Source organism: Rhinopithecus bieti, unplaced genomic scaffold (genome assembly GCF_001698545.2).
Source record: "Rhinopithecus bieti isolate Rb0 unplaced genomic scaffold, ASM169854v2 scaffold_4655, whole genome shotgun sequence".
Lineage (NCBI taxonomy): Eukaryota > Metazoa > Chordata > Mammalia > Primates > Cercopithecidae > Rhinopithecus > Rhinopithecus bieti.
In genome coordinates, this window is record NW_016804517.1 from 48,279 (window position 1) to 75,119 (window position 26,841).

The 26,841-nt window shown below is 36.0% G+C and overlaps 1 protein-coding gene and 1 pseudogene across 3 annotated transcripts in view; both read right to left on the reverse strand.

Annotated features, from left to right (window-relative positions):
* Positions 1-1,292: 1,292 nt before the first annotated feature.
* PTEN (phosphatase and tensin homolog) overlaps positions 1,293-26,841 on the reverse strand; it is a 107,633-nt gene continuing 82,084 nt past the window's right edge. For all 3 annotated transcript variants that reach the window (XM_017868857.1, XM_017868858.1, XM_017868859.1), the window contains 4 exons: positions 14,534-14,677; positions 8,939-9,105; positions 5,851-6,075; positions 1,293-1,536 (listed from right to left, as the gene is read on the reverse strand). In XM_017868857.1, the coding sequence (XP_017724346.1) occupies positions 1,351-1,536; positions 5,851-6,075; positions 8,939-9,105; positions 14,534-14,677 (722 nt within the window). In that variant the 3' untranslated portion in view covers positions 1,293-1,350. The remainder of the gene's footprint in view (positions 1,537-5,850; positions 6,076-8,938; positions 9,106-14,533; positions 14,678-26,841) is intronic.
* On the reverse strand, positions 20,267-21,727 carry LOC108527541 (60S ribosomal protein L11-like; annotated as a pseudogene).

Here is a 26,841-nt window from a genome sequence, read left to right on the forward strand (position 1 = left end):
TTTTGTGCAGCGTTGAAAGTTTACTGCAACTTCTAATTTCCTTTTAACACAAATGTCCTTTTTTATATAAACATTATATGTATTCAGTATTCAAGTAAAATTCCCTAACAGTTAATGATATTTAAAAAATGTGCAAAACTGCAAAACTCATTGTAATAGAATGTGTAAGGTCAAAATGGTGGAACAGCTGACAGCTATTGAATAAGTGCATCATAAATCTTCAAAGAAAAAAAACGCTTACTGTAGAATCTCAAATTGAAAATTTCTGTGCAGCATTACAAAATATTTTATATTTAATGAGAAAAAAGAAGCTTGCAGGCAGCACATGAAGCATCCACAGCAGGTATATGATTGAAAACTAATAAAATAAGTGTAAGTTGTTGACTGATGTAGGTACTAATAGCATCTGACTTTTAGCACTGGCCTTGATTACACAGGAGATGGAGAAGTCGTTACAATTGAGAAAACATATTTAATAAATCATTGTCAATTTTTATAATGTTTCAAGCCCATTCCTTGTTGATAGCCTCCACATTTATATGGTTAAGTCATTGTTGCTGTGTTTCTTATCTATGACATTATCTTTATATCCCTTCATTTGTGGATCTTAAGATGTTGCAGAAGGTTCATTCCTGTACCCCAATACAGATTCACTTCCTTTAGCTGCCTTTTCTAGCACCAATATGCTTTTAAAAAAAATGCGCAAACAACAAGCAGTGACAGCGGCCAATTCCTCGAATGTCCAGATTAGTAACTGTAGCATGCTAAAGAAAGGTGTGTGTAAATAGCTGGAGATGGTATATGGTCCAGAGTCCAGCATAAAATATATTTCCTTTCTGAGCATTCCCTCCATTCCCCTAACCCAAATACATGCATTAGAATGTAGCAAAACCCTTCGGAAACTTCTCTTAGCCAACTGCAAACTTATCTGTTGCCACAAGTGCAAAGGGGTAGGATGTGAACCAGTATTTAGCCACTTCAGTTGGTGACAGAACACAAAAGGAAAAAATTCCTACGTATACACATCAGTCTGTCTCCACTTTTTATAAAACTGGAATAAAATTGGAAAGTGCCATCTTTATTAATCCTAATTGAATTTTAAATGTCCTTTTGACACAAAAAGGTATATACATGACACAGCTACACAACCTTTTTTCAACTGGACAACAAGTGTCAAAACCCTGTGGATGTATAGGGTAAAACAAGATTGGTCAGGAAAAGAGAATTGTTCCTATAACTGGTAATCTGACACAATGTCCTATTGCCATTAAAAAAAAAAAAAAAAAGGTCCATTTTCAGTTTATTCAAGTTTGTTTTCATGGTATTTTATCCCTCTTGATAAAAAAAAATTCAGACTTTTGTAATTTGTGTATGCTGATCTTCATCAAAAGGTTCATTCTCTGGATCAGAGTCAGTGGTGTCAGAGTATCTATAATGATCAGGTTCATTGTCACTAACATCTGGTGTTACAGAAGTTGAACTGCTAGCCTCTGGATTTGACGGCTCCTCTACTGTTTTTGTGAAGTACAGCTTCACCTAGAGAAAGAAAATTTAAAATGAAAACCCACAAATATGACTCATCTTAAACTATTTAGTGAAATATATTTTAACAGATTTTTTTATTCCATTTTGCAGATGAACAGCACTGTAACAAACATGATCTTGAAGAAGTCTTTTAAATGACCCTCTTCTTATTAAGATGTTCAACATTTTCTTTCTTGCTAGATACTGAACAGATAAACTATCAGGATGTTAATACAATTTATTTATTTTTATTTCTGGAGACAGTCTTGCTCTGTTGCCAGGCTGGAGTGCAGTGGCATGATCTCGGCTCACGGCAACCTCTGCCTCCCAGGTTCAAACAATTCTCATGCCTTAGCATCCCGAACAGCTGGGGCTACAGGTGCACACCACCACAACCAGCTAATTTTTTGTACTGTAGTAGAAATGGGGTTTCATCATGTTGCCCAGGCTGATCTCAAACTCCTGAGCTCAGGCAATCTACCTACCTCAGCCTCCCAAAGTGCTGGGATTACAGGTGTGAGCCACCACACCCAACCTCAATTTTATTTTGTAATATAAGCTGCAAACATTAACTAAATAATTCTATAAAACAAATGCAGATTGAAAGTCATCAATAGTTTATATAATATAGCCTTTGCATTATAAAATTCAATTCACAAATGACTGAGTTCAAAGAGAATGTTTCTCTTACTACCTATGAGAAAAATCAATGTATTTCTTTCTGTTTTTTTTTTTTTAGAGACAGGGTCTTGCTCTGTCACCCAGACTAGGGTGCAGTGGCATCTTCACAGCTCACTGCAGGCTCAAACTCCCAGGATCAAGTGATTCTCCCACCTCAGCCTCCCAAGTAGCTGGGACTACGGGTACATGCCACTACACCCAGCTAGCTTTTATATTTTTTGTAGAGACAGGATTTCACCATGTTGCCCAGGCTGGTCTCAAACTCCTTAGTTCAGGTGATCTGCCCACCTTGGCCTCCCAAAGGTTGGGATTTTAGGCATTAGCCACTGTGCCCGGCTTCAATGTAGTTTTTGATATAAACAACACTACACAGACACAAACTACTGATCAACATTGATACTGGGATTTGTTAGCCCTAAAAACTTTACCTAAAGGGAGGAAAGAGAGAGATATTAACATAATACAGTGGTCTAAACAGAGAGCCAAGGGCCTTTACATGCCTAGTAAAAATAACTGTCAAAACAACCCTACATGTTAGGTATTTCCATTTCCAAGGGGAGGTAGCTAAGGCCCAGAAAGGTTAGGGAACTTGTTAAAGGCTACGTATCTATTAATAGTGGGTAGTGGATGTGAGATTTAAATCAGATCTGACTTCAAATCCCTTCTTCATTATATTATATTGACAGCCCCTCCCCTATTATCTAAGAGTCATTATCAATTCTTCTCTTACAACCAACATCCACTGCATCAGTAAACTCCAGTTAATCTGACAGCTTCTTGTTACCCTTCACTGCCACTATTCTACCCAGTGAGGGGCAACAAGAAGCAAACATCATCCTTCACCTTTACTAAACTATTCAAATGCCTCTTTTTTTTTTTTTTTTTTTTTTTTGAGACGGACTCTCGCTCTGTCGCCCAGGCTGGAGTGCAGTGGTGCGATCTCGGTTCACTGCAAGCTCCGCCTCCCAGGTTCACGCCATTCTCCTGCCTCAGCCTCCCGAGCAGCTGGGACTACAGGTGCCCACCACCATGCCTGGCTAATTTTTTGTATTTTTAGTAGAGATGGGGTTTCACCGTGTTAGCCAGGATGGTCAAGTGCCTCTTAACTAATCTCCCAGCTTCCATTATTACCCCTTCTCCCTACTTGTCTCACTCGTCTATGTTTTGAAAGCATTAACACAGGGAATATTAAACACAAAATTCAGATTACATCCTTCCTCTGCTGAACACACACTAGTATCTTTACACTTGGACTGGTTTTCTTGTCCACTCTGTTTTAGTCAAAATGACGTATCCACTCTTCAAATATACCAAGCTAATTCTTGTCTAAAGGCTTCTGCATCTCTACTCTTCCCTCTTTTCCCAGATATTTGTACAACTCATTCATGACTTAGGCCTCTGCTTAAATGTTATTTGCTTGGTTGGGCCTTCTCTAATCATCCTAGCTAAAAAACAAAAAACACACAAACCAAGATTACTCTCTATCCTGTCTCTATTTTTTATAGCACTTACCACCGTATGACATTGTATTTGTTCACTAATAACAGAGAGTTTTTATTTGTAGTCACAAATACAAAACGTCTTGCAATATTGAAACAGAAAACAATAAAACTAAAAGGAAAAAGACATTTTAAAAGTTAATGGTTGAGCAAAATGCAGACTGAGAGAAAAGAAAGGAAACCTGTGGATTCTAAAGAGAATGTCTAGCCTGGAGGACATGATGTCAAGTAAAATAAGTCAGGTACAGAAAGATAAATACTGTATGTTCTCACTCATATATGGGAGCTAAAAAAGTTGAGCTCATAGGAGTGTGGTTATTAGAGGCTGGGAAAGGGAGGGGTAGGGGAGGATAGGCAGATGTTGGTTAAAAGATAAAAAATTACAGACAGGAGGAATAAATTATAGCATTCTATAGAACTGTAACTAGTCAACAATAATTTACGGTATATTTTCAAATAGCTAGAAGATAGAATTTTGAATGTTCCCAACACAAACAAATGACAAATGTTTGAGGTGATCCATATGCTCATTATCCTGATTTGATCATCACACACTGCATACAGGAAAATATCACTCTGTATCCCATAAATATGTACAATTATTATACATTAAAATTTTTTAAAAAGGGAAACTTCTAAACACTTAAAAAAATTTAAGAGCTAAAGGCATTTAACGTTAGATCTATTTTCATTTAAAACATGTAGGGGCCCCTTTACTTTTTTTTAAGTATTACTATTACTACCAATATACAAACATATATATATACTTCTTTCTTTTTTTTTTTTTAAGACAGAGTCTTGCTGTGTCGCTGAAGTGCACGTGCACTGGTGTGATCTCGGCTCACTGCAACCTCCACCTCCCAGGCTCAGGCAATTCTTGTGCCTCAGCCTCCCAAGTAGCTGGGATTACAGGTGTGTGACACCACGCCCAGCTAATTTTTGTATTTTTAGTGCAGACGGGGTTTCGCCATATTGGCCTGGCTGGTCTTAAACTCCTGGCCTCAAGTGCTCTGCCTGCCTCAGCCTCCCAAAGTGCTGGGATTACAGGTGAAGTATCACTAGCAAAATTCTTAAAACTCAGAAGCTACAGTTAGATTTGTTACATGTTATAAAAATTGAATGACAAATTAAGAGAGAGTAAAAAAGAGAAAGAAAAGAGTGTGGTGAATGAACAGAGGAAAATCAGGTAGAACAAGAAATAGGAAAGGGGAAGAAAAAAATGGCAAACCATTTGGGAATGTTTACAAATCAGATTTTTTTTAATCTGAAGAATTCTTGTCTATAAGTAGATACATATACCTATGTATAAACACATATAGACAAAAATGAAACAAACCAAATAATTGTAAGACACAATATAAGGAAATAGGATTTAAAAAAAAAAGAATAACGGGAGGACAATCAGAGACCTTCAGAGAATACGAGATTGAAGCTAAGGCTGGAAATATGAAGATAGCTATGTGAAGGTCGGGGGAAAAGGCTGAGATGAAAAGGTACCGGGAGAAGGAAAAGAACTGGAAAGACTAGAGGCAGAAGCTTAGCATTTTGAAGAACTGAAGAGAGACCAGTATGACTGAATCTCAAGAAGCAAAGAGAGAAGGTGATTAGTGCTGATGTAGGAGGTAGGCCTGTGCTAAATTATGCTGGTCCTTGTAGGTCATGGTAAAAAAACAAACAAACAAACAAACACAAGGTCTTTATAAAATGTAAACAGAAGTGACACAATCAAGCCTATTTTTAAGATCACTCTGAGGGGTTGAGAATAAATTGGAAGGGAGACAGGAGTGGAAGCAGTAAAAACATTCCATATCAATCATTCCCAAATGACTGAGTTCCCATCCATTTCTTTCCTCTCCCATTCCTACTTCATATCACAGTCATTTAGCCCCCTCCCGTACCTTTGCACCAGATTTTACCAAACGACAACAAAGAATTGGGAAAAGGAAAATTGCAGCTTTTTTGACTCTGTGTACATTGGGTATTTTATTAGAAACTTTCATGTTACTGCTATGTAAACACGGCTTCTAAATAATACATAATTAAAAAACTTGTCAAGCAAGTTCTTCATCAGCTGTACTCCTAGAATTAAACACACATCACACACATACAAGTCACCAACCCCCACAAAATGTTTAATTTAACTGACCTTAAAATTTGGAGAAAAGTATCGGTTGGCTTTGTCTTTATTTGCTTTGTCAAGATCATTTTTTGTTAAAGTAAGTACTAGATATTCCTTGTCATTATCTGCACGCTCTATACTGCAAATGCTATCAATTTCTTGATCACATAGACTTCCATTTTCTACTTTTTCTGAGGTTTCCTCTGGTCCTGGTATGAAGAATGTATTTACCCAAAAGTGAAACATTTTGTCCTAAAAAAAAAAAAAAGAAAGAAAAAGAAATGAAATGACATATTTTAATTAATGATGTTTTATTTTTTAAAAAAGAAAATATGTCACCTGTGTTAAACATTTGCCAAAATGTCAACAAAATAAACTATCATTTGATATTTTGAATAAAGGTAAACACAAAGACTATTATAAGACAATCTGAGTTATCTGTTGCATTTTCATTCACATGATTTTCGGCACTCAAATTTTAAACCAAAATACAGCCTCACAAGATCTAAGATAAATTACTTTTGTCTTAAATTTTAAGTAAAAAAACCTCTTTTCTAGTCTAATACTAGCTTTAAATATGTTTTAGTTTATATGTACATACATATAAAAACAAAATTCAGATATGGATTTAATTTCTTCTACTTTTCAAATGAGCTACCTATTCTAAGATTTACTTTAACAAAAGTTCTTGGAAGGTGAGTGCAACTTCCCTGATGACACACCACAAACACGTTTACTTCTACAGCAATACAAACATGAGAAGCTCCAGTTTCTTACATGACAATATAATGCTTGAATACTTTCAGGATAAATATGAGGGGATAGGGAAGAGTACTACTGATTTCTTTTGATGTTATAAAACGCTTGTTCTTAAAAAAATCACTTCTAATAAGATAATACCTTCTTAATAAAAAACCACAACAGAAGTTCATCACTTTAAACCTCTATTGACCAACACAGAAATCTGGCCTGTATAAATAATTTGGCAATTAATGATGTACAGCCTTGTGTCATCTTATTGGTACCTTAAAATGCCATTTAAATCTTTTATTCTAATTTATCTTAAAAGTTTTTTTCCCCTAGAAAATAAGATCTTTAAGGATATTATGTCTTAAATTTTATTGCATCTTTTAACAGTACCTGACAAAGTAACCTTGTTTACACAAGTCTTAAATTTTTTTTTGGCTTATTCATTATTTCAGCAGATAAGTTGTATTTTACTTAGACTTAGAAGAAAAATAAGCTAATAATATTTAAATAACAAAAAGGTGAATTCCATATATATATATGGATTATACTAAAACTTTTTGTCTGTTTTAATCACAGCATATTCTTAAATAAGGCAGGGAAAATCAATAAAATGGAAATTTGTGTAGTCAAGAATAAACAAGTAAATCATAAGTATTTAACCTTCAATTTTGCATGTGTTAAAGTACAGATGAAGGGAAATAAGAATTAGTAAATTCTTAAAGGTATGCAAGAGATGATGATGTAGGTGCCTATTTTTGAAAGCAAAATAAAAATTACCAGTTATCTTAATTTTAAAACAGTTGTTAATACTTCCTGGATTATCAAAAAATAATTTTTCAAAGTTATTGAGATATATTTAACTTTTATTTGTACAGATGATAGGAAATGGGTTTCTGGTTTAAAAAAAGATGTTCAGTATATTTTGATTTTTTTTTTTCCAGCTACTTGGATTCTGGATAAAGGAAATTATATTTCTTCTGATACGTCAAAGCAGCATTTAAAATAGTACAGTAAATGAAACTTCCTCTTATTTTCTTTCAAAAGAAAAGCTAAAAATCAGAAAACTAAATATATCCTATTATTGAGAATATTTAAAGATTAGCAATATGCTATCTAGTATGTTTAACAAGGCAGCAACAATACAGCAACAATACAAATTTAGTGCTTTTCTTCATTACTATCTAAAAATGTTGCACCTTAGTCTCACTTTAAATATACACATTTAATATTTTAAATGAAGACGGTTGGTTTTTGTTTTTTTTTCCCCTTTTTTTTGAGACAGAGTTTCACTCTTGTTGCCCAGGCTGGAGTGCAACCCTGCATTCTTGGCTCATGCAACCTCCACCTCTTGGGTTCAAGCAATTCTCCTGCCTCAATCCTCCTGAGTAGCTGGGATAACAGGCACCTGCCACCATACCCGGCTGATTTTTTTGTATTTTTAGTAGAGACAGGGTTTTACCATGTTGACCAGACTGGTCTCGAACTCCTGACCTCAGGTGATCTGCCTGCCTCAGCCTCCCAAAGTGCTGGAATTACAGGCGTGAGCCACCGCGCTGGGCCAGTAGTTGGTTTTAAACTAAGTCGTTGCCTTCTCTAAATACAGGTCAATCAAATTTAAACTTGATTAACTTTCTTAACCTGCACATTTAAATACCATGCTTTCATTCTTTATTACTTCCTCTTCATCCTATTTCTCTCCTAGTTAAAAAACTAGTCAGTAAATTCACAGAAGCTAAATAGAAAATAATCAAGTCTTAAGAAATGTAAGGCCAGGCATGATGGCTCACTCCTGTAATTCCAACACTTTGGGATGCCGAAGCATGAGGACTGCTTGTGCCCAGGAGTTTGAGACTAGCCTGGGCAACACAGTGAGACCCTTTCCCTACAAAAATAAAAATAAAAAAATTAGCTGGGTGTGGTGGCACATGCTTGTAGTCTTAGTTACTCAGCCTGGGCAATAGAACGAGACCCTGTCTCTAACAAAAGGAAAAAAAAAAGAGGGGGGGGGGGAAAAAGAAATATAAGCCAAAATGGAGTAAAAGTGGTTTGTGTCACTATGTAAGACCACAGAACAGATCTCATTTCTATTATGGACCAAAATTTTTAAAATCTTGGTCCCATGCTAATTTCTTCCCAGTTAATCATCCTTGTTAAGGAAAATTCCTCTCATGTTCCAATGCTATAAGGCCTCTTCCTTCAAATAGGATTATTTACCCTTTTAGTGTCTCACCAATGCCAGAGTAAGCAAAACACCTGCATATCTAATAGAAAATAAATTATAGTTCCTTACATGTCATAAAATAAAAGATAGCTTTTAATCTGTCTGTATTTTGGATATTTCTCCCAATAAAAGTAAAGTACAAACCTTTTTTAGCATCTTGTTCTGTTTGTGGAAGAATTCTACTTTGATATCACCACACACAGGTAATGGCTGAGGGAACTCAAAGTACATGAACTTGTCTTCCCGTCGTGTGGGGCCTGAATTGGAGGAATATATCTTCACCTTTAGCTGGCAGACCACAAACTGAGGATCTGCATGGTTAAATACATACTAGTATCATTTCACAGGAAATGCCTTTAACTGTCAAACTGTCAAAAGTGATTTTAATGATTAATATCAGCAATATTCACAAAATATGGATTCTGCATCTGCAATCTTGATCTAAAGCAAATCAATGGAAATAAATGAAATAGAAATAGAAAAAATGTAAGATTTTCTCCAGTTTGAACCTTCAAAATAAGGTCCTATTACTTGTATAAAAGTCAATTTCTGTTTCATGAATAGTAAGTCCCAAGATTAGACTTTTAGCGGCAGAATAACTTCAAAACTTTAACATTAAAATCATACTAAAAATCCTAATATAAAAACTTTAAGCATTAAAAACGATGAAATAATTATCTGGTACATTTGTGAACAACATCAAAATAACTTTTAAGACAGGTATCAACAGGCAGTGGTCAGGAAAAAATTTAAAGCATAAAGAAGACAGATATTTGCTATAGTATTCTGAAGTCTCTAGCATGTGGGAAAGATCACAAAATATAAATCATTACATGTGCACAAGAGAAAGAGGATAAAACCTATAACAATGTTATAATAAATTTCAAAAACACAAGTCTAAATATTTATAAAAAAAATTAACCATCATTCATTTTACCTATAGATCACATTTTAAAGATATATAATGCCACCACCATAAGAAACAGGAAACAAGAGATTTGAAATTTCTGTAAAGAAATGCAACAGAGTTCAAGTAAAAACTGCAGCACAACCTCCCTTTCCTCCAAAACATCTCATTTTCATTAACAAGTATTCTGGCTTTGGCTCATGTCTGTTTTAAATAACTGGTAAAATATAACTTCTCAAAATTTATCATGCTTTTACACTAGCAATTCAACCAAATGGTGGAAAAGTGTGTTAAGGGAAGGATTATATGTTTTATTTTTTAAATCTACTCATAAATTCATTTATAGCTAATGACCTTAATGACAGAAATTAAAGACTAATGAATGTTATGATCCCAGGACATCAAAAACTTAAAGTTACCTAAATAATTTGACAAAGTATAATTCATTTGTCATACACTGAGGAATTAGAAAACAAAAGTCCATTACAAAGAAATTTATTAACCTTAGGAGGTTATGAAGTGCCATTTGAAGAAAACATGCCAAGATTACAGAGAAAGAGAAACACAAGCTTACATAAAGTTATGAGAAATATTATATTTAAATATTTTATATTTATATTATGTATATATATAACAAACACAAAATTCTCAGCACCAAAAGGTGTCATTATTCTAAAAGATAAACAAAAGTCTTACATTTTTATCAATGTGACTGAGAACAAGGCAAAAGCTAAACCAAGTTATATGAAATTTCCAGTTTAGTAAACACCTACTACTATTTCTATGTAATATTTAAAGCACTATCAGCAATCACATAATTAATATGTTTGATAAAAGCATGCAGGTTATTCTAACATGGTCTTCTAAGATACATTATTTGAAAAAGCTACCACAAACAGGAGAAATACTACACCAACAATCTATCAATAAATTTCACTTCCTTGACTCAAAGTTCAAAGTGCAATGGGCCATTTCATAAGACTTTATGTGATACTGAAATTTCACTGGGAAATCTAACTTGAAGAAGCAAATAAAGTAGGATTCCAAAGCTGTGATAAAATTAATCAGAATAAAATTGCAAAACTGCCTTGTAATCTTTTTAAACTCCATTAATTCAGAATCTGATAACCCTGATTTTAGGACTTTAAAAAGCAATTCCAGGTTTCAATTAAACTACATCTAAAATGTACATCTTCAAATATTTTAGTATTATATAAAAATTTATAAGTAGTAAAGATTTCCTCAATCACTAAAGAAAATAATCTTCTCTACAATATGAATATCATGTTTCAGATAAGTAAGACCTAACCAAGCAGAAGTCCAGTATTAGTATGGTTCTGTGGACTTCTACAATATATATCCTCGTATATGACTGAATATGTTCCAAAAAATAAACAACAAGATCCAGACCTAGTGATATAGTCTGGATATCTTTCCCTCCCAAATCTCAGGTTGAATTGTAGCCCCAATGCTAGAGGTGGGGCCTGGTGGAAGGTGCTTGAATCATGGGGGCAGATCCCACATGAATGGCTTGGGCCATCCTCTTGGTGATAAGTGAGCTGGCATTTAAAAGTGGGTGGCACCTTCTCCCCACCACTCCTTCTCTTTCTTGCTCCCATTCTCACCATGCTCCCCTTTTGCCTTTAGCCATGATTGGAGGCTTCTTGAGGCCTCCCCAGAAGCAGATGCTGCTATGCTTTCTGTACAGCGTGCAGAACCATGAGCCAATTAAAGAAGAATTTATAAAGAAAACAGGTTAAACCTGTTTAATACTCAGTCTCAGGTATTTCTTTATAGCAACGCAAAAACAACCTAATACACCTAGCAAATGAAAATCAGAATGCAGAGAATGGGAGATAGTGGAGACTTGAAAGGGATAGGAGATAATGATGAGAAATTACTTAATGGGTACAATGTATATTATTCAGATGATGGACACCCTAAAAGCCCTGACTTGACCACTACACAATCTATACACGTAACAAAATTACACTTGTGTCCCTAAATTTATACAAGTAAAACAATTTTTTAAAGTCAGAATTAAATTTCCTTGGATATATACATATTGTTATAGTCTTGAATGAAAACCACACTGATCATCTTTCAGTAACATTTTTAACCCTGTTAAATGTCTATAGTAACTTTTCTATCACTTAGAAATATTAAGATAAAATCAAGTAAGAAAAGCTGCCAATCCCTACAGAAGATGCTGTATTTTTCAGCACTACCTCTGTTTTCTTCATTGATTCCTCTTCTTCCTAAACCCAAATTGCCATTCTTATCTCAGTCCTCACCCTCTCCTTTTCTTCTTTCCTCCGAGCCTTGCCATCCCCAAACTCCAGACCATATTTATATGAAAGGCTTAACTACCCTCCCTTTCCTGATGTTGCCCAAAATATCGATATATCTCCTACCTAGATTCGAACCCATACTCCCAAGTACCCACTGAATATTGTCATGTGAGAAGCTCGCTTTTACAAGATTTAAAACACGTTTAAAACCAAAATATCAACATCAATGTCTTCAAGTCTCAGATTCACTTTTCTTTCTTTCTGTGACTATTTCACCTGACTAGGATCAAAACTTTTACAAAATCTTTAGCTATAAATGGCAAATAAAAAATTAATGAAATCCCATTTGATTGTCTTAACATACCTGCATTAAGGCAAGTTTTATTACTGGTTTCTTTTCCACTATGTTTTACTCTTGCGATTATAACTTTGCATACAACTGTCCTTAAAAACATGGTTTAATCCTCAAGTGTTATCATGACATCTCAGTATTTATCAAATCAAGTCTGTTACCCCCATTCAGGATCCTCTAACAGTCAGTCATACGTTCCATACCTATTATCTGTCACTACATTCTTGTCCAGCTTTTTCCTTCTGCTGCACTTCAACTCAAGCTATTTCCCATTGCCTGTAATACTTCTTTCAGTAGTCTTTTTTTTTTTTTTTGATGCGGAGTCTTACTCTTACTGCCCTGGCTGGAGTGCAATGACGCAATCTCGGCTCACTGTAACTTCCGGCTTCAAGCGATTCTCCTGCCTCAGCCTTCCAAGTACCTGGGACTACAGGCATGCATCACCACGCCTGGCTAATTTTTGTATTTTTAGTAGAGTTGGGGTTTCACCATGTTGGCCAGGCTGGTCTTGAACTCCTGACCTCAGGTGACCCGCCCACCTCGGCCTTCCAAAGTGCTGGGATTACAGGTGTGAGCCACTGCGTCTGGCCACTTCTTTCAGTTTTAATGCCAATCTAAACTATATGTTTTTTCCAATGTTCAATAAAGAGCTGGTGAACCTCCTTTAAGAAACTTTGACAACCTTCAAAAGCTTTTCTGAATGTAGCATTTGTAAGTTATACATAGAACCTCCCATTTATTTTATTTTATTTTTATTTATTTATTTCTAAGACAAAGTCTTGCTCCAATGCCCAGGATGGAGTGCAGTGGCATGATCTCGGCTCACTGCAACCTTGGCCTCCCAGGTTCAAGTGATTCTCCTGCCTCAGTCTCCCAAGAAGCTGGGACTACAGGTGCGCGCCACCATGCCCAGCTAATTTTTGTGTTTTTAGTAGAGAAGGGGTTTCACCTTGTTACCCAGGCTGATCTCAAACTCCTGAGATCGAGTGATCCGCCTGCCTCAGCCTCCCAAAGTGCTGTGGTTACAGGTGTGAGCCTTGTGCCTAGCCCCACAACCTCCCACTTAATTACATATAGCTAGTTTTTTATTAAAGCTTTACTACAGTATTAAATCATAGTACATAAGAGGAAACTAGAAAATTAGGAAAGATTACTAAAGTGAATGTTTTATCTCCCTTAATATCTCCATGATACTTTATATCTTTCTCTTGGCTCTTACACTGACATCAATACTATAGGAAGAGAATGAGTTTTTTCTTCCTTTTTCCTTCTCTATGAATCTGTTACATGAGTATCAATGAGACTCTTTAGAAGCCTTTATTTAACATGCTATACTAATAAACTCTGGTCTTTGATAAAGTTATCTGTCTCTAAGAATACAGAAAAGATCTGATGATGATGATCACACCTATCTGACAAACAACACTGGAGAAGTAGAATAGCATCAGGATGACTGAGGTAGACTTATAGAGATTAGGGTAAAAGGGAGAAATAAATTAGAAGCAGACATCAGTGACATAATCTGTACTTCGTACATCCAGAAGTTTCAGATTTCAAAGTCTCTTCATTTTATTGACAAGCAAACTCAAAGAGAGGTAGATGATGTGCCCAGGGTTACACAATAGATTAATGACAGATCTAGGATGGGAATCCGGATCTAAATCCAGGTTTTCTCCAACACTCCACATACTTTGATTCCTATTCTTTACTAATCTTACTTCAGCTTGCTGCCATGTCTTATCACTTCTTCCTTTCCTTTTTATTGCTTTGTCACCATTACTGTCAATACCTAGTTTTCCTAAGATATTAAGGACTTGATCCCTGCCCTAAGACCAGCAAATTGCTGAACTCCTCTGGTGGACCTCTGCTGGACCTCATGCTGGACCTCTGATGGGACAGGTTCTTTCATCATCTGGTCAGAATTCGGCTCTATTTGGTAGTTATAACACAGAATATTTCTTTCATAAATATAATTTGGCTTCGACTACATTAAAACCCATTGCTTTTGGCTTCTTTAGCCCAATGAGTTGAACAACAAAGCTAATTAATTTGTTCAAATGCTTCAGAAATATAGTCTCCTGCATAAATTTTAAATGTGGTAAATTTCTTTCTAAATTTTTATATAAACTTCTGGATATGGCAAGAAAACTGTTCCAATACATGGAAGGATGAGAATTCAGAGCACTTACTGCAAGTTCCGCCACTGAACATTGGAATAGTTTCAAACATCATCTTGTGAAACAACAGTGCCACTGGTCTATAATCCAGGTGATTCTTTAACAGGTAGCTATAATAATACACATAGCGCCTCTGACTGGGAATAGTTACTCCCTGGTGGACAGAAAAAAAAAGAGAAGCTAAATTCAAAAAAAAAGTTCCATTATAGTTATTTCACTAAATTGCTATAGTAACTGGGTTGTAGCCATTGAAGAACATATATACATTAGAAATTTGACCTTAAATGATTAATACTTAAATCCAGCTCAGTAATAAATAAGAGCAATATCAATACAAAGGATAATATAAGAATAACTCTTCTCCCTTGAAACAATTATTGTAACACCCCATTTATTCAAAGGTCACAACAGCGCTCTGACCCATGAACCCCATAGGCAAAGGCCACTGCATATCCAAAATAAATGTCAAAGGCCTCTGCCCTACAGCTGTGCTCTTTACACCTAGGGCTCCCCACAAGGATTTATGGACTCTTTAAACACACAGTTCCTCACAAACTTGATTACCTACTTTCCAGGGCAAAGCGTATCAGAATCAGCAAACTAGATAGAGGCATATTGCCTTTAAGAGGCAGAAATAGCAGCAGCAAAAACTGATGCTGGCATTAGAGTCCAACAAAAACAGGAGTATGCAGATGATGTAAATGTGTGCAACAATCTTCTAACAGAGGTAAAGCTATCCCTGTACTACATGCATCTCTTTGTTGAAGAAACCAGGGGAAAGTGAAGGATTTTAGAAAATGTAAGTATTACAAATGATTAAAATGTATGTAGTTCTCAAGAGTTCATTAAATAATAAAACATAAACAAAATATATATATGTGGCATTTAATAGGGGAAGCTGAGTTATCTAAAGAGAAAAATCTAATATGTACAATAATGCATTCACTAACGATGATGAATAAATGAGGTATTTAAGGGTTTATTAGACATGCGACTTAAGAAAAATCCAACCTAGAAATATAAGACAAACAATAAGCAACATTAAGAAGTTTAACAGTTAAAAGTAACTTACAGAAAACTGTAATTTAAATGAAAGTATACTCAAGAGGAAAAATAATTTGCAATTATTTCTCTTTAAGTTACTACTGGCATCTACATCTCCCCAGTGTCTTAAAAATGCTGGACACAAATAACCTTCTTCTCTCTAATGAAAAATATAAAACATATTTATGTGAATTTAAAAACAGGTCGGGCACAGTGGCTCACAACCTGTAATCTCAGCACTTTGGGAGGCCAAGGCGGGCTGATCACTTGAGGTCAGGAGTTCGAGACCAGCCTGGCCAACATGGTGAAACCCCATCTCTACCAAAAATACAAAAAATTAGCTGGGCGTGGTGGTGTGTACCTGTAGTCCCAGCTACTTGGGAGGTTGAGGCAGGACAATCACTTGAGCCTGGGAGACGGAGGTTGCAATGAGCTGAGATCGCGCCACTGCACTCCAGCCTGGACAACAGAGACAGACTGTCTCAAAAAACAAACAAACAAACAAAAAACCAGGTATGATAAATAGCAAGTATGTAGGTATCCACTGTAGTACACCTAATATTTTTTCAAAGATGAGCATGATTTTATTATAGACAATTAAAAAATATGTGTGTATGTGTATAAATGTCAAAAAAATAAGTATAAACCATTTCTAATCCTGATAAGTGATTTAAGATTTTGGCCACAGTATAAAGACCACAATTTTATAAATAAAAGACTTGTATTTCAATGCTGACAGTCAAAATACAAATGCTGACGTGTTTTCGAAGGAAAATCAGGACAATAATATGTACCCTTCCTTCTTAACAGGGTTCTCATGAGGATCAAACACCAGATGCAGTTACACAAAAGCATGCTACAACTACAAAATAGAACACAGTTTTAACAATTCTCTATCTGTACTTAAGGTACAGTTTTTGAATAGCTGGAATTTTATTTCTATATGATTTTCTTAACAAAACAGTAAAAGGTAAGGGAAAGTAGTAGTACTTTGAAGAGCAGTACTACTACTCTTCATTAAAACATTAAAAATCATTAAAGGTAAAAAATGTAAACTTACAATGACTTATTACATCATATTTAATGTAATTTCAGCAAACAACTGTCATTCATGTTTAGCAGGATAAATACAGAATTGCTAAGTTGGTTAGCTAAGGGAAATATCACATGGAAGCTGAGTTGGAGGGGAACTTTTCTGAATCATGTGAATTTTTTTTTTTTTTTTTTTGAGACGGAGTCTCGCTCTGTCGCCCAGGCTGGAGTGCAGTGGCCGGATCTCAGCTCACTGCAAAGCTCTGCCTCCTGGGTTTACGCCATTCTCCTGCCTCAGCCTCCCGGTAGCTGGGACTACAGTCCCAGCGCCCGGCTAGTTTTTTGTTTTTTTTTAGTAGAGACAGGGTTTCACCATGTTAGCCAGGATGGTCTCGATCTGCTGACCTCGTGATCCGCCCGTCTCGGCCTCCCAAAGTGCTGGGATTACAGGCTTGAGCCACCGCGCCCGGCAAATCATGTGAATTTTTTAATCACATGCATTTATAATCTAGTCAAAATATGCAATAAAATTTTTTTTAAAAATTAAGTCAATGCAAGTCTACGAGGAGACCACATTGTCGACATTATTTGTTGGGGTTTAGTGGATGACATTTTCTCTTTATCTCCATTTTGCCATAAGTCTGTGTGCAATAATAAAAAGATTTCAAAGCTTTAGGTTTTTTCAAGTAGCAAGTGATTAGTTGTGTACCTATAATGTAGGTGTTTATACATTGTTAATCCTTACCCAAAAAAGGATAGGCAAACATAAAAAATATGTAAATCTACTAGTTGTCAACATTGGGTGAATAATTTATGTATGAATACCAGTTGAAACAAAATTACTGACAATTCCAAGAAAACCATGGAAAAGTACATTTTAAAATTGATTAGTTTACCATCAAAATTATAGTCTATTTTCTTAACTTTGCAATTCTTATCTACCTGCTGCCTTGTCAGCACCCGAAATTCAACATTTCTAGATTAACAAATATTAAAAAGTTGGGAGGCTCACATGTATCTGTTTCAGAGTCTCCAATGTGACCTCCTCATTCTAGTCCTATCTCTCTGAGCCATGATGCACACTCACTAAAATTGAATTAACACCTGTAATATAGGATTTCAAATGAGTGGAAAGTCCACACTAAATTAAAATTTTACTCATCTTTAAAAGCTTATACATATGAATAAAAGGCCATAAAGGCTCTTGAAGATTAAAAAATACTCTGTGTTTTCAAATTTTTCTTTTTTTTTTTTTTGAGACAGAGTCTCGCTCTGTCACCCACTCTGAAGTGCAGTGGTGCGATCTCAGCCCACTGCAACCTCGCCTCCCGGGTTCAAGCAATTCTCCTGCCTGTTTCCCAAGTAGCTAGGATTGCAGGCATGTGCCACTGCGCCTGGCTAGCTTTTGTATTTTCAGTAGAGATGGGGTTCACCATGTTGGCCAGGCTGTCTTGAACTCCTGACCTCAAGTGATCTGCTCGCCTCAGTCTCCCAAAGTTATGTGATTACAGGCATGAGCCACTGTGCCTGGCCTAACATTTTTCATGTAAATTAAGGCTAATAAAGACCAGTTTTATCTCTAACCAAGAAGTTTTAAGTTAAATTGATCTGTAACTACACACACACACACACACACACACACACACACCCACCCACCCCTCAAGGGTACAGTTCTACTTTCTACTAGTAGTAACTCTCCTTTTCCACTTTAATTATGAAGAAAATTATTTACACAGCTGACCCTTGAAGACAGGTTTGAAATGTGTGGGTCCACTTATATATATGGATTTTTTTTTCAATAACATTTTTCAGAGATTTCAATAATTAGAAAAAACCTGCAGATGAAACATATAGCCTGGAAATATCAAAAGTTAAGAAAAGTTAGATTTATGTCATGAATATGTAAAATATATGTAGATTATTAGTCTGTTTTATCATTTACTGACATAAAATATACACAAACCTATTATAAAAAGTTAAAATTCATCAAAACATATGCACACAAACCTTAAGACCAGACATAATACCACTTGTAGTCAAGATAATAAACAAATGCAAAGATGCAGCATTAAATCATAGCTACGTAATATTAACTGTAGTACATACTATACTACTGTTAAAATCTCATAGCTAACTTCTGTTGCTATTGCAGTGAGCTCAAGGGTTGCAAGAATCTATTTAAAACACCGTGTGACACTAATCATCTCTGTAGGATCAGCTCATCTCTCCAGTAAATTGTATATTGCAATCAAAAGCTCTCTCTCACGGTTCTTGTGTATTTTTTTTTCCTTCTTTTTCTTCTGAGACAGAGAATTGCTCTATCACCCAGGCTGGAGTGCAGTGGCACAATCTTGGCTCACTGCAGCCTCCGCCTTCTGGGATCAAGCGATTCTCCTGCCTCAGCCTCCCGATTAGCTGGGATTATAGGCGCGTGCCACCATGCCTGGCTAATTTTTTGTATTTTTAATACAGACAGGGTTTCACCATGTTAGCCAGGATGGTCTCGATATCCTGACCTCGTGATCTCATGATCCGCCCACCTCGGCCTCCCAAAGTGCTGGGATTACAGGCGTGAGCCACCGCGCCCAGCCCTGTTGTGTATTTTTCATTGTGCTTAATGCAATGCTGTAAACCTTAACACCATGAGATCCATATGAAGTGCCAATAGTGATGATGGAAGTGCTTTCAAGAAGTGGAGAAAAGTCATGGATATTATAAGAATAAGGTGACTTGCTTGATATGTACAGTAGATATGTACAGCTATAGCTGCTGGCCATTTCAGATGCTTCATCTTGTAAACTGACAACATAAGTGTATGGTACCAATAAATACAGTACTGTAAATGTATTTTCTCTTCCTTATGATTTTCTTGATACATGTTATTTTCTCTAGTTTACTTTATTGTAAGAATATACTATATAATACATATACAAAACATGTGTTATTGACTGCGCGGGACCACAATGATTTTAGCACTTTGTTCTCCCAACCTCTCTTTTTATCCTGACCAACACATCATCTTCAATGAATTCAGCTCCTGTTTTACTGGGAACCCTGATGTCATCCAATATAAACACTCAAAATTCCCTTCTCCCATCTTAAAATCGCTTCATGATTGACGTCTCTTCCTGTTTAACGAGGTTCTATTTTGGGCAAGTGCTTTATTAATTATCTGCTATCTGGCATGTGCCTTTATTCTCTCCACTTGTCTCTAAATAATATGCTCAAGTAATCTTTATTCTTTATCCAAGGTCGGCAAACAAATGAAAGACCAAAAACACACACTCCCTAGATTCTGTACCTCTCTCAAACCATCAGCCGCCCACTCTATAAAGAGCAAATCTTGAGATGCTCTTACTCCTTAATCCAGAGAAATTGATTATGAGGCTGATTTCTTTTTGGAGCGGAGGGGGCGTGCCATGGTCTCACTTCTGTCACCCAGGCTGGAGTGCAGTAGTGCAATCTTGGCTCACTGCAACCTCTGCCTCCCAGGTTCAACCCCCTCAGCCTCCCGAGTAGCTAGGAGTACAGGAGCCTAACACCAAGCCCTGCTTGCTTGCTTGCTTGCCTGCTTATTGATTGATTGACTGACTGATTGATTGATTGACTGATTTAGTAGAAACGAGGGTTTTGCCACGTTGCCCAGGCTGGTCTCAACTCCTGGACTCAAGAAATCTGCCTTGGCCTTCTAAAGTGTTACGATTACAGGCCTGAGCCACCATGCCCAGTCGAGGCTGATTTCTTAATGGTCATTAGTGCTTTCTCAACAACTAATACCCTACTGGCTGCTGGCTGATCTTTTTTTTTTTTTAAACATTTCACTGAAAACTTTTTATTGGCCTTTTGGGTAGAAATGAGAATGTATTTGCCAGGAAGGATGATCCCATCATACTTTTGCTGGAACCAGCGCACGGCCTACTCTTTGCTGATCCTATTTGGCACCACTGCAGCCTGTCCTGCACTTCTTATCTGCGATGATGAAACCTGGCTTTTCCAGCACCTCACAGAAGTCCAGGCTGTAGACACCAATGCTTGGGTCATATTTGATACCTAGATCAATGTGTTCCTGGGTCCCAAAACCAAAGTTTCCAGTATCTGAGAAGGTAGTTTTTCTTAACTCACACTCGTGCACCTTTAGATCATTCTCCAAGATTTCATCTGCCTTGGCCTCTCGAACTGTGCAGCAGACAACAGTCTTTTAATTTCTTCTATTGCCAAAAGGGCTAACAGTATTATCTAGCTTTGGAAAACACCAGGTATGACCTGTAAGCTGCTCCAACACCTTGGTTACTCAGGTCCATCTGTCTCCACTTTCTCCTAAACAGATGTTGAAGCAGAGCCTGCAGATGCAAAGTTCCTGCATGGTGTTATCCTTTCCACCTTGATGCCGCACCATGATGGAGAACAGGAAGAGCCTGGCTGATCTTTCTGCATCCATTCTGAAACTTCCCTGCTTCTGTCATAGGACTTACTCTCTTAAGGTTTCTTTCAACCCTTATTGGTTGTCTCTTCTCTTGTCCCTAAATATAGGCCTATCTCAGAAGAGTCTCCCCTCTGTCAATCCAATCTATTCCAGTGCTTTACCAATCTTACACAATAACTCTAAAACTTATCTCCTTCAACATGACTTTATTCCCAACTGCCAGTGCAGAATTCCAGCATCTGGCTGGAATTTCTACCTGGTATTCTCAGAAATACTTACAACACACATTTCCAACAACTGAAGCTTTTTAACTTGGAAAACCTCCCTTATTTCCATCAATGATATTCACTATTTTCTCCAGCACTCGATGGCCTTCTAATAACTAACACCACCACCACTTACTGAGCCCATACCATATTCTTTGTATTGTTCTAAATCTCTTTAGAAATACATAATTTAATACTCATAAAACCATGTAAGGTAGGTACTATTGGTAAACCATTTTATAGATGAGGTAAGGTCATATATCTTCATAAGTAATGCAACTAGATATAATCCCAGCACTCAAACTCCACAGCTTCTAGTCAACTACTATATGATCCTGCCATCTTCTTTCTGCTTGAGGAAGGAAACACAGCTGAGAGACAGCAGTAATATAATAGGGTTATAGAAAAGAGAAGTGAGGGAACTCTAGCACTGTGTCAAAGGTCCAGGCAGCAGAGGGGAGCTAAGAGACACAGTCAGCATATTAACTACCTGGCACATACATACATGCATACACACTAATGGTACACAATAAAATGAGACAAACCATAGATTAAGTTCATTTAGTACACTCATCTTTGATTCCTATGCATCTACTCAGTTGCCAAAATCCAGATCTTGATTCCAAAATACTACTCAAAATGTCAGTTTCAGTTTTCTGTGGCCTATTTCAGTTTCTTCCTGCAATTCTGCCATAGCCAACTGATTTATCGCCCTTTATCCATTCTGTAATCTATCCTTTATACCACTCTTAGATTAATTTTTTTAAAGTTAAGATTAATCCAATTACCAATTAATTCAAAACGTTAAATGGTATTCTACCCAAACAAGAGCAATTTATCACACACTATAATTCAATCACAGCATAAAAATACAGCTCCAACCTCTTTTTCCACTCTTACCTCTCACAATTCCCTTGAATGTACTCTTACTTTGGCCAAATAGAAATATTTAATTTTCCCTAAACTGTACCTTCTGGTTTTCTTTTTAAATATATGCTACCTTTATCAGATTAAGGTATAAGGGCTACATAAGCAGCCACCTGTGAAGTCTTACATATTTTCTAGCACCTGGTCCAATTTAGATAACATAATTACTTGATACTTCAAGGTTTGATAAGCAGTCACCTGAAATGCAATTTAAACCAGGTATTTCTTGAGGGCTCCTAGACATTTTCATTATTGCAGGGTCTATTCAGATTTTGTCTCTCTCCTTAAAGCATTTACAATGACATATTCACTGAAAATTGCCCATTTCTCATTGAAATTTCTGAAATGATTAGCACAGACCTGAATATAATTTTTAACATCACCTCCACACTGTGGTTTTATCTCCTTTCTCGTACTTAACGTCTCATTTTTAGTTTCCCTCTTTTCTTTTATCCTTGACTGGCTTTTAAAAACATGTATTGATTTTATTGGCATTTTCATGCAATCAGTATTTAGATTTATTAGTTCAAATGGTTTACTGTTTCCTAATTCATTAACATTTTTGCCTTTATAAATCTCTACTTGTTATTAATCTTAATTTCTAATGTAAATTTACATTTCCTCATTGAATCAAAATTATTTAAAACATGATTTTATATTTCCATATAAATTTAAACATTAAAAAAAATCTCCAGTTATAATGAATTGTAATCAAGAAATGGGACTTACATACTTTTATTTTAGAGTGAGATTTTGTTTTGTAGTTGGTCTAATTTGTAAGATTGGTAATTGTTTTGTCAATGACAGAAAAAAATACATTTCATTATTTTATTATTCAAGCCACCTATATATATACAGTTATGTGTTGCTTAAGAGAAACTGCATCTGGGTGATTTCATCACCGTACCATATAATATACTTACACAAGCCTAGATGGTATAGTTCACTACACACCCAGGCTATATGATACAGCTCCTGAGTTACAAACCTGTTTAGTATGTTACTGTATTCAATATCACAGGCAACTGTAACACAATGGTATCTGTTTTTCTAAAAAATAGAAAAGGTTCAGTAAAAATGGTATAAAGGACATAAAAACAGTACACCTGTATAGGGCACTTACCACGAATGGAGATTGCAGGACTGGAAGCTGCTCTGGGTGAGTCAGTGGGTGAGTGGTGAGTTAATGTGAAGGCCTAGGATATTACTGTGTACTACTGTAGATTTTATAAACATGCTACTCTAAATCTATTTTAAAATTTTTTCTTTCTTCAGTAAATTAACCTTAGCATTTTATAACTTTTCACTTTATAAACACACAAAACTTAACTCTGACTCTTTTATAACATTTAACTTAAAACATTACACAGCTACACAAAACATTTTTTCTTTGTATCCTTATTCTGTAATATTTTTTCTATTTTAAATTTATTTATTTTTTTACTTTTAAACTCGTTAAAACTAATAAATACATACATACTTTAGCCTTGGCCTCTACAAGTCAGGATCATCAATATCACTCTCTTCCACCTATACATCTTGTCCCACTAAAAGGTCTTAAGGAGAAATAACACCCATGGAGCTGACATCTCCTATGACAATAATGCATTTTTCTGGAATACCTGCTGTAGGATCTGCCTAAAGATTATTTTATAGTTAACATTTTTTAATAAGCAGAAGCACATGCTAAAATAATAAAATAGTACTGTAAACATGTAACTAGTAACATTCGTTTATCATTATAAAGTATTACGTGCTGAACATAACTGTGCTATGCTTTTATACAACTGACAGTACAGTAAGTTTGCTTACACCAGCATTACCACAAACATGTCAGTGATACATTGCATTGCAACGGTTTCAACATCACTAGGTAATAGAAACTTTTTAGCTCCATTATAATTTTACAGGACCATTGTCAGGCGTTGACTCAAACATCATTACGTGGTACATGACTGTACCTTCTTACTTTGTAACTTCTCAAGTACAGTAAAGATTCCCATCATTGCTTTTCTACCAATTATTCTTCATTTTTTTCAGCTTTTGTTTAATACATTTTGATGTTATGGTTAGCACATTGGTTCATAACTGCTAAGTCTTTACCTGGAGTATACCCTGTGTTAATGTAAAATGACATTTCTGATCCAGTTTAATGCTTTTTGCTTTAAATGCTACTCTGATACTGAGATTCTGTCATCTGCTTTTGAAACTGAAATTTGCCTGATGTATCTCTAATCCATTAATTTTTAACCTTAGTTTTATGTAAATCTCATGATTAATCTCTTAAAAAACAGACTTAAAAGTACAGATTATATACATCTTTCAGACCTAAAATACTGCCATACTACTACCAGAACAGAATACTACTTTAATATCATAGCATAAGATATGTAATGTTTCGTTCATATTCTATGCATCAATATTTATCAATACTCCGATCATCTTCTGAGAAGATGAATCATGAATTTATAATCTACACTCCTCAGTTAAAAAAGCAATTTTCTATTTCAGTAAACTTTCCACCAGCACTGCTAAACTTAGAAATTATGTAGATGTTTCAATATAATAGTGTTTGCTTGAAGCTCGGAAATCTATGTTTCAGGATGATCACAGTAAGATTACTATAGGAAAGCAATTCAACAAAGGAAGAAATATGGCTATTATTACAATGACAACATATAGCAGCTTTTCGTATATGAAGGTACTTGCCAACATTTTATATACTTTAACACTACCACAACTTTACAAGATAGATATTATTGTCTCTATTTTAAGGATCAGAAAACAGTCCTACTGCACATAATTATCTCATTCAAAACCAGGATCTGGACCTCAATGTGAATATAAGGGTAAAACTTGTACTCAGCTGTCCTGGGTTTTACTAATACCATGTATAGAAACTATGTGATTTGCACGAAGTCACAACTTCTTTGAGCTCTTACTTTTCCTGTCTACGAAGAATCTCTGAAGTTTAGGGTGTTACAGTATTTCACTTCTATGAAACTAATTATTGAGAATAAATGTGAAGCAGACAACTGATATTTTTTTCTCTTTCCAACATTCTTTCCCCTCCTTGATTTTTCTTTGGAAAACTATTATTATCCCTGTGTGGCAGGCTCTATACTTCAGCTTTAGATACATGTCCCAGAGAATTCCATTCCCTGGTCAGAATATTTGGTTCAGGAATAGGCATGTGCCTTGATCCAGGGAAATCAGAACTCACCCTATAAATTTTTGCTCAAATTGTAGCTCTCTTCCCATCATAGTTGCTAAAGTAGGTAGAATGCAAACTTGAAGCCGTTAGGAACTATATCTCGCCACTACTTGTGAGAGCCTGTTTGAAAATAACATATATACAGAAGAGAGAAAGGAGGAGGGTAAGGGAGGAAGAGAGAATGAGAGAGATACTCTTGAGATCTGTTGAGCACCTAGATCCAGGCCAGAGCTTTTCAGTTATGTAAGTCCTTTTATTCAAGCTACCTTGAGTTGGGTTTTCTGATTTAAAACCGAAAAGTCCTCATATATTATAAAGGAGTTGCTTTTATTTTCTAAGTTTCTATTCCTATTTAGGATTCAAAATAATAAAGAAAAATAATTTGGACTGTAGAACATAATTTCGTAGAAAAAAATACCAGGTTTGAGGCTAGAAGATGCGGTTTTCAGTTATTACACAAAAAGATTATATGACTTATGACAAGTTGATCTTTGTAGATCTGTTTGTTTTGTTTTGTGAAACAAGGTCTCGATCTGTTGCCCAGGCTAGAGTGCTGTGGTATAATCATGGTTCACTGCAGCCTCAACCTCCCAGGCTCTGGCAATCCTCCCACCTCAGCCTCCCAAGTAGTTAGAACTAGAGGCACGTGACACCATGCCCGGCTATTTTTTAAGTTTTTTTTTTGTAGAGACAGCTTCTCACTATGTTGCCCAAGCTGGTCTTGAACTCCTGGGCTCAAGCAATCTTCCCGCTTGAGTCTCCCAAAGTGCTGGGATTACAGGTATGAGCCACCCAACTCTGCAAATCTGTTTTATCATCTATGTTAGAATGGGTTTGAATTAAATAATTGCTAAGATCCTTCAAGGTATGAAAGTTCTACAATTTTATTGTATTATATAACAGCCTTAATTAATGTGGATCATAGTAACACAGTTTGGCCCAGGAAAATTAATGTCTTAAGAAAAATAAGAACGCTACATTGGAAGATTTTTTAACAGACAGTAATTATCGTTTGTTTTAAATAAAGAGGAAGTAAGAAAATTTCATTAGGTTACAACATGTAGAAATTTAGTAAACAGGCCGGGCGTGGTGGCTCAAGCCTGTAATCCCAGCACTTTGGGAGGCCGAGACGGGCAGATCACGAGGTCAGGAGATCGAGACCATCCTGGCTAACACAGTGAAACCCCGTCTCTACTAAAAAATACAAAAAACTAGCCGGGCGAGGTGGCGGGCGCCTGTAGTCCCAGCTACTCGGGAGGCTGAGACAGGAGAATGGCATGAACCCGGGAGGCGGAGCTTGCAGTGAGCGGAGATCCGGCCACAGCACTCCAGCCTGGGCGACAGAGAGAGACTCCGTCTCAAAAAAATAAATAAATAAATAAATAAAAATAAATAAAATAAATAAATAAATAAA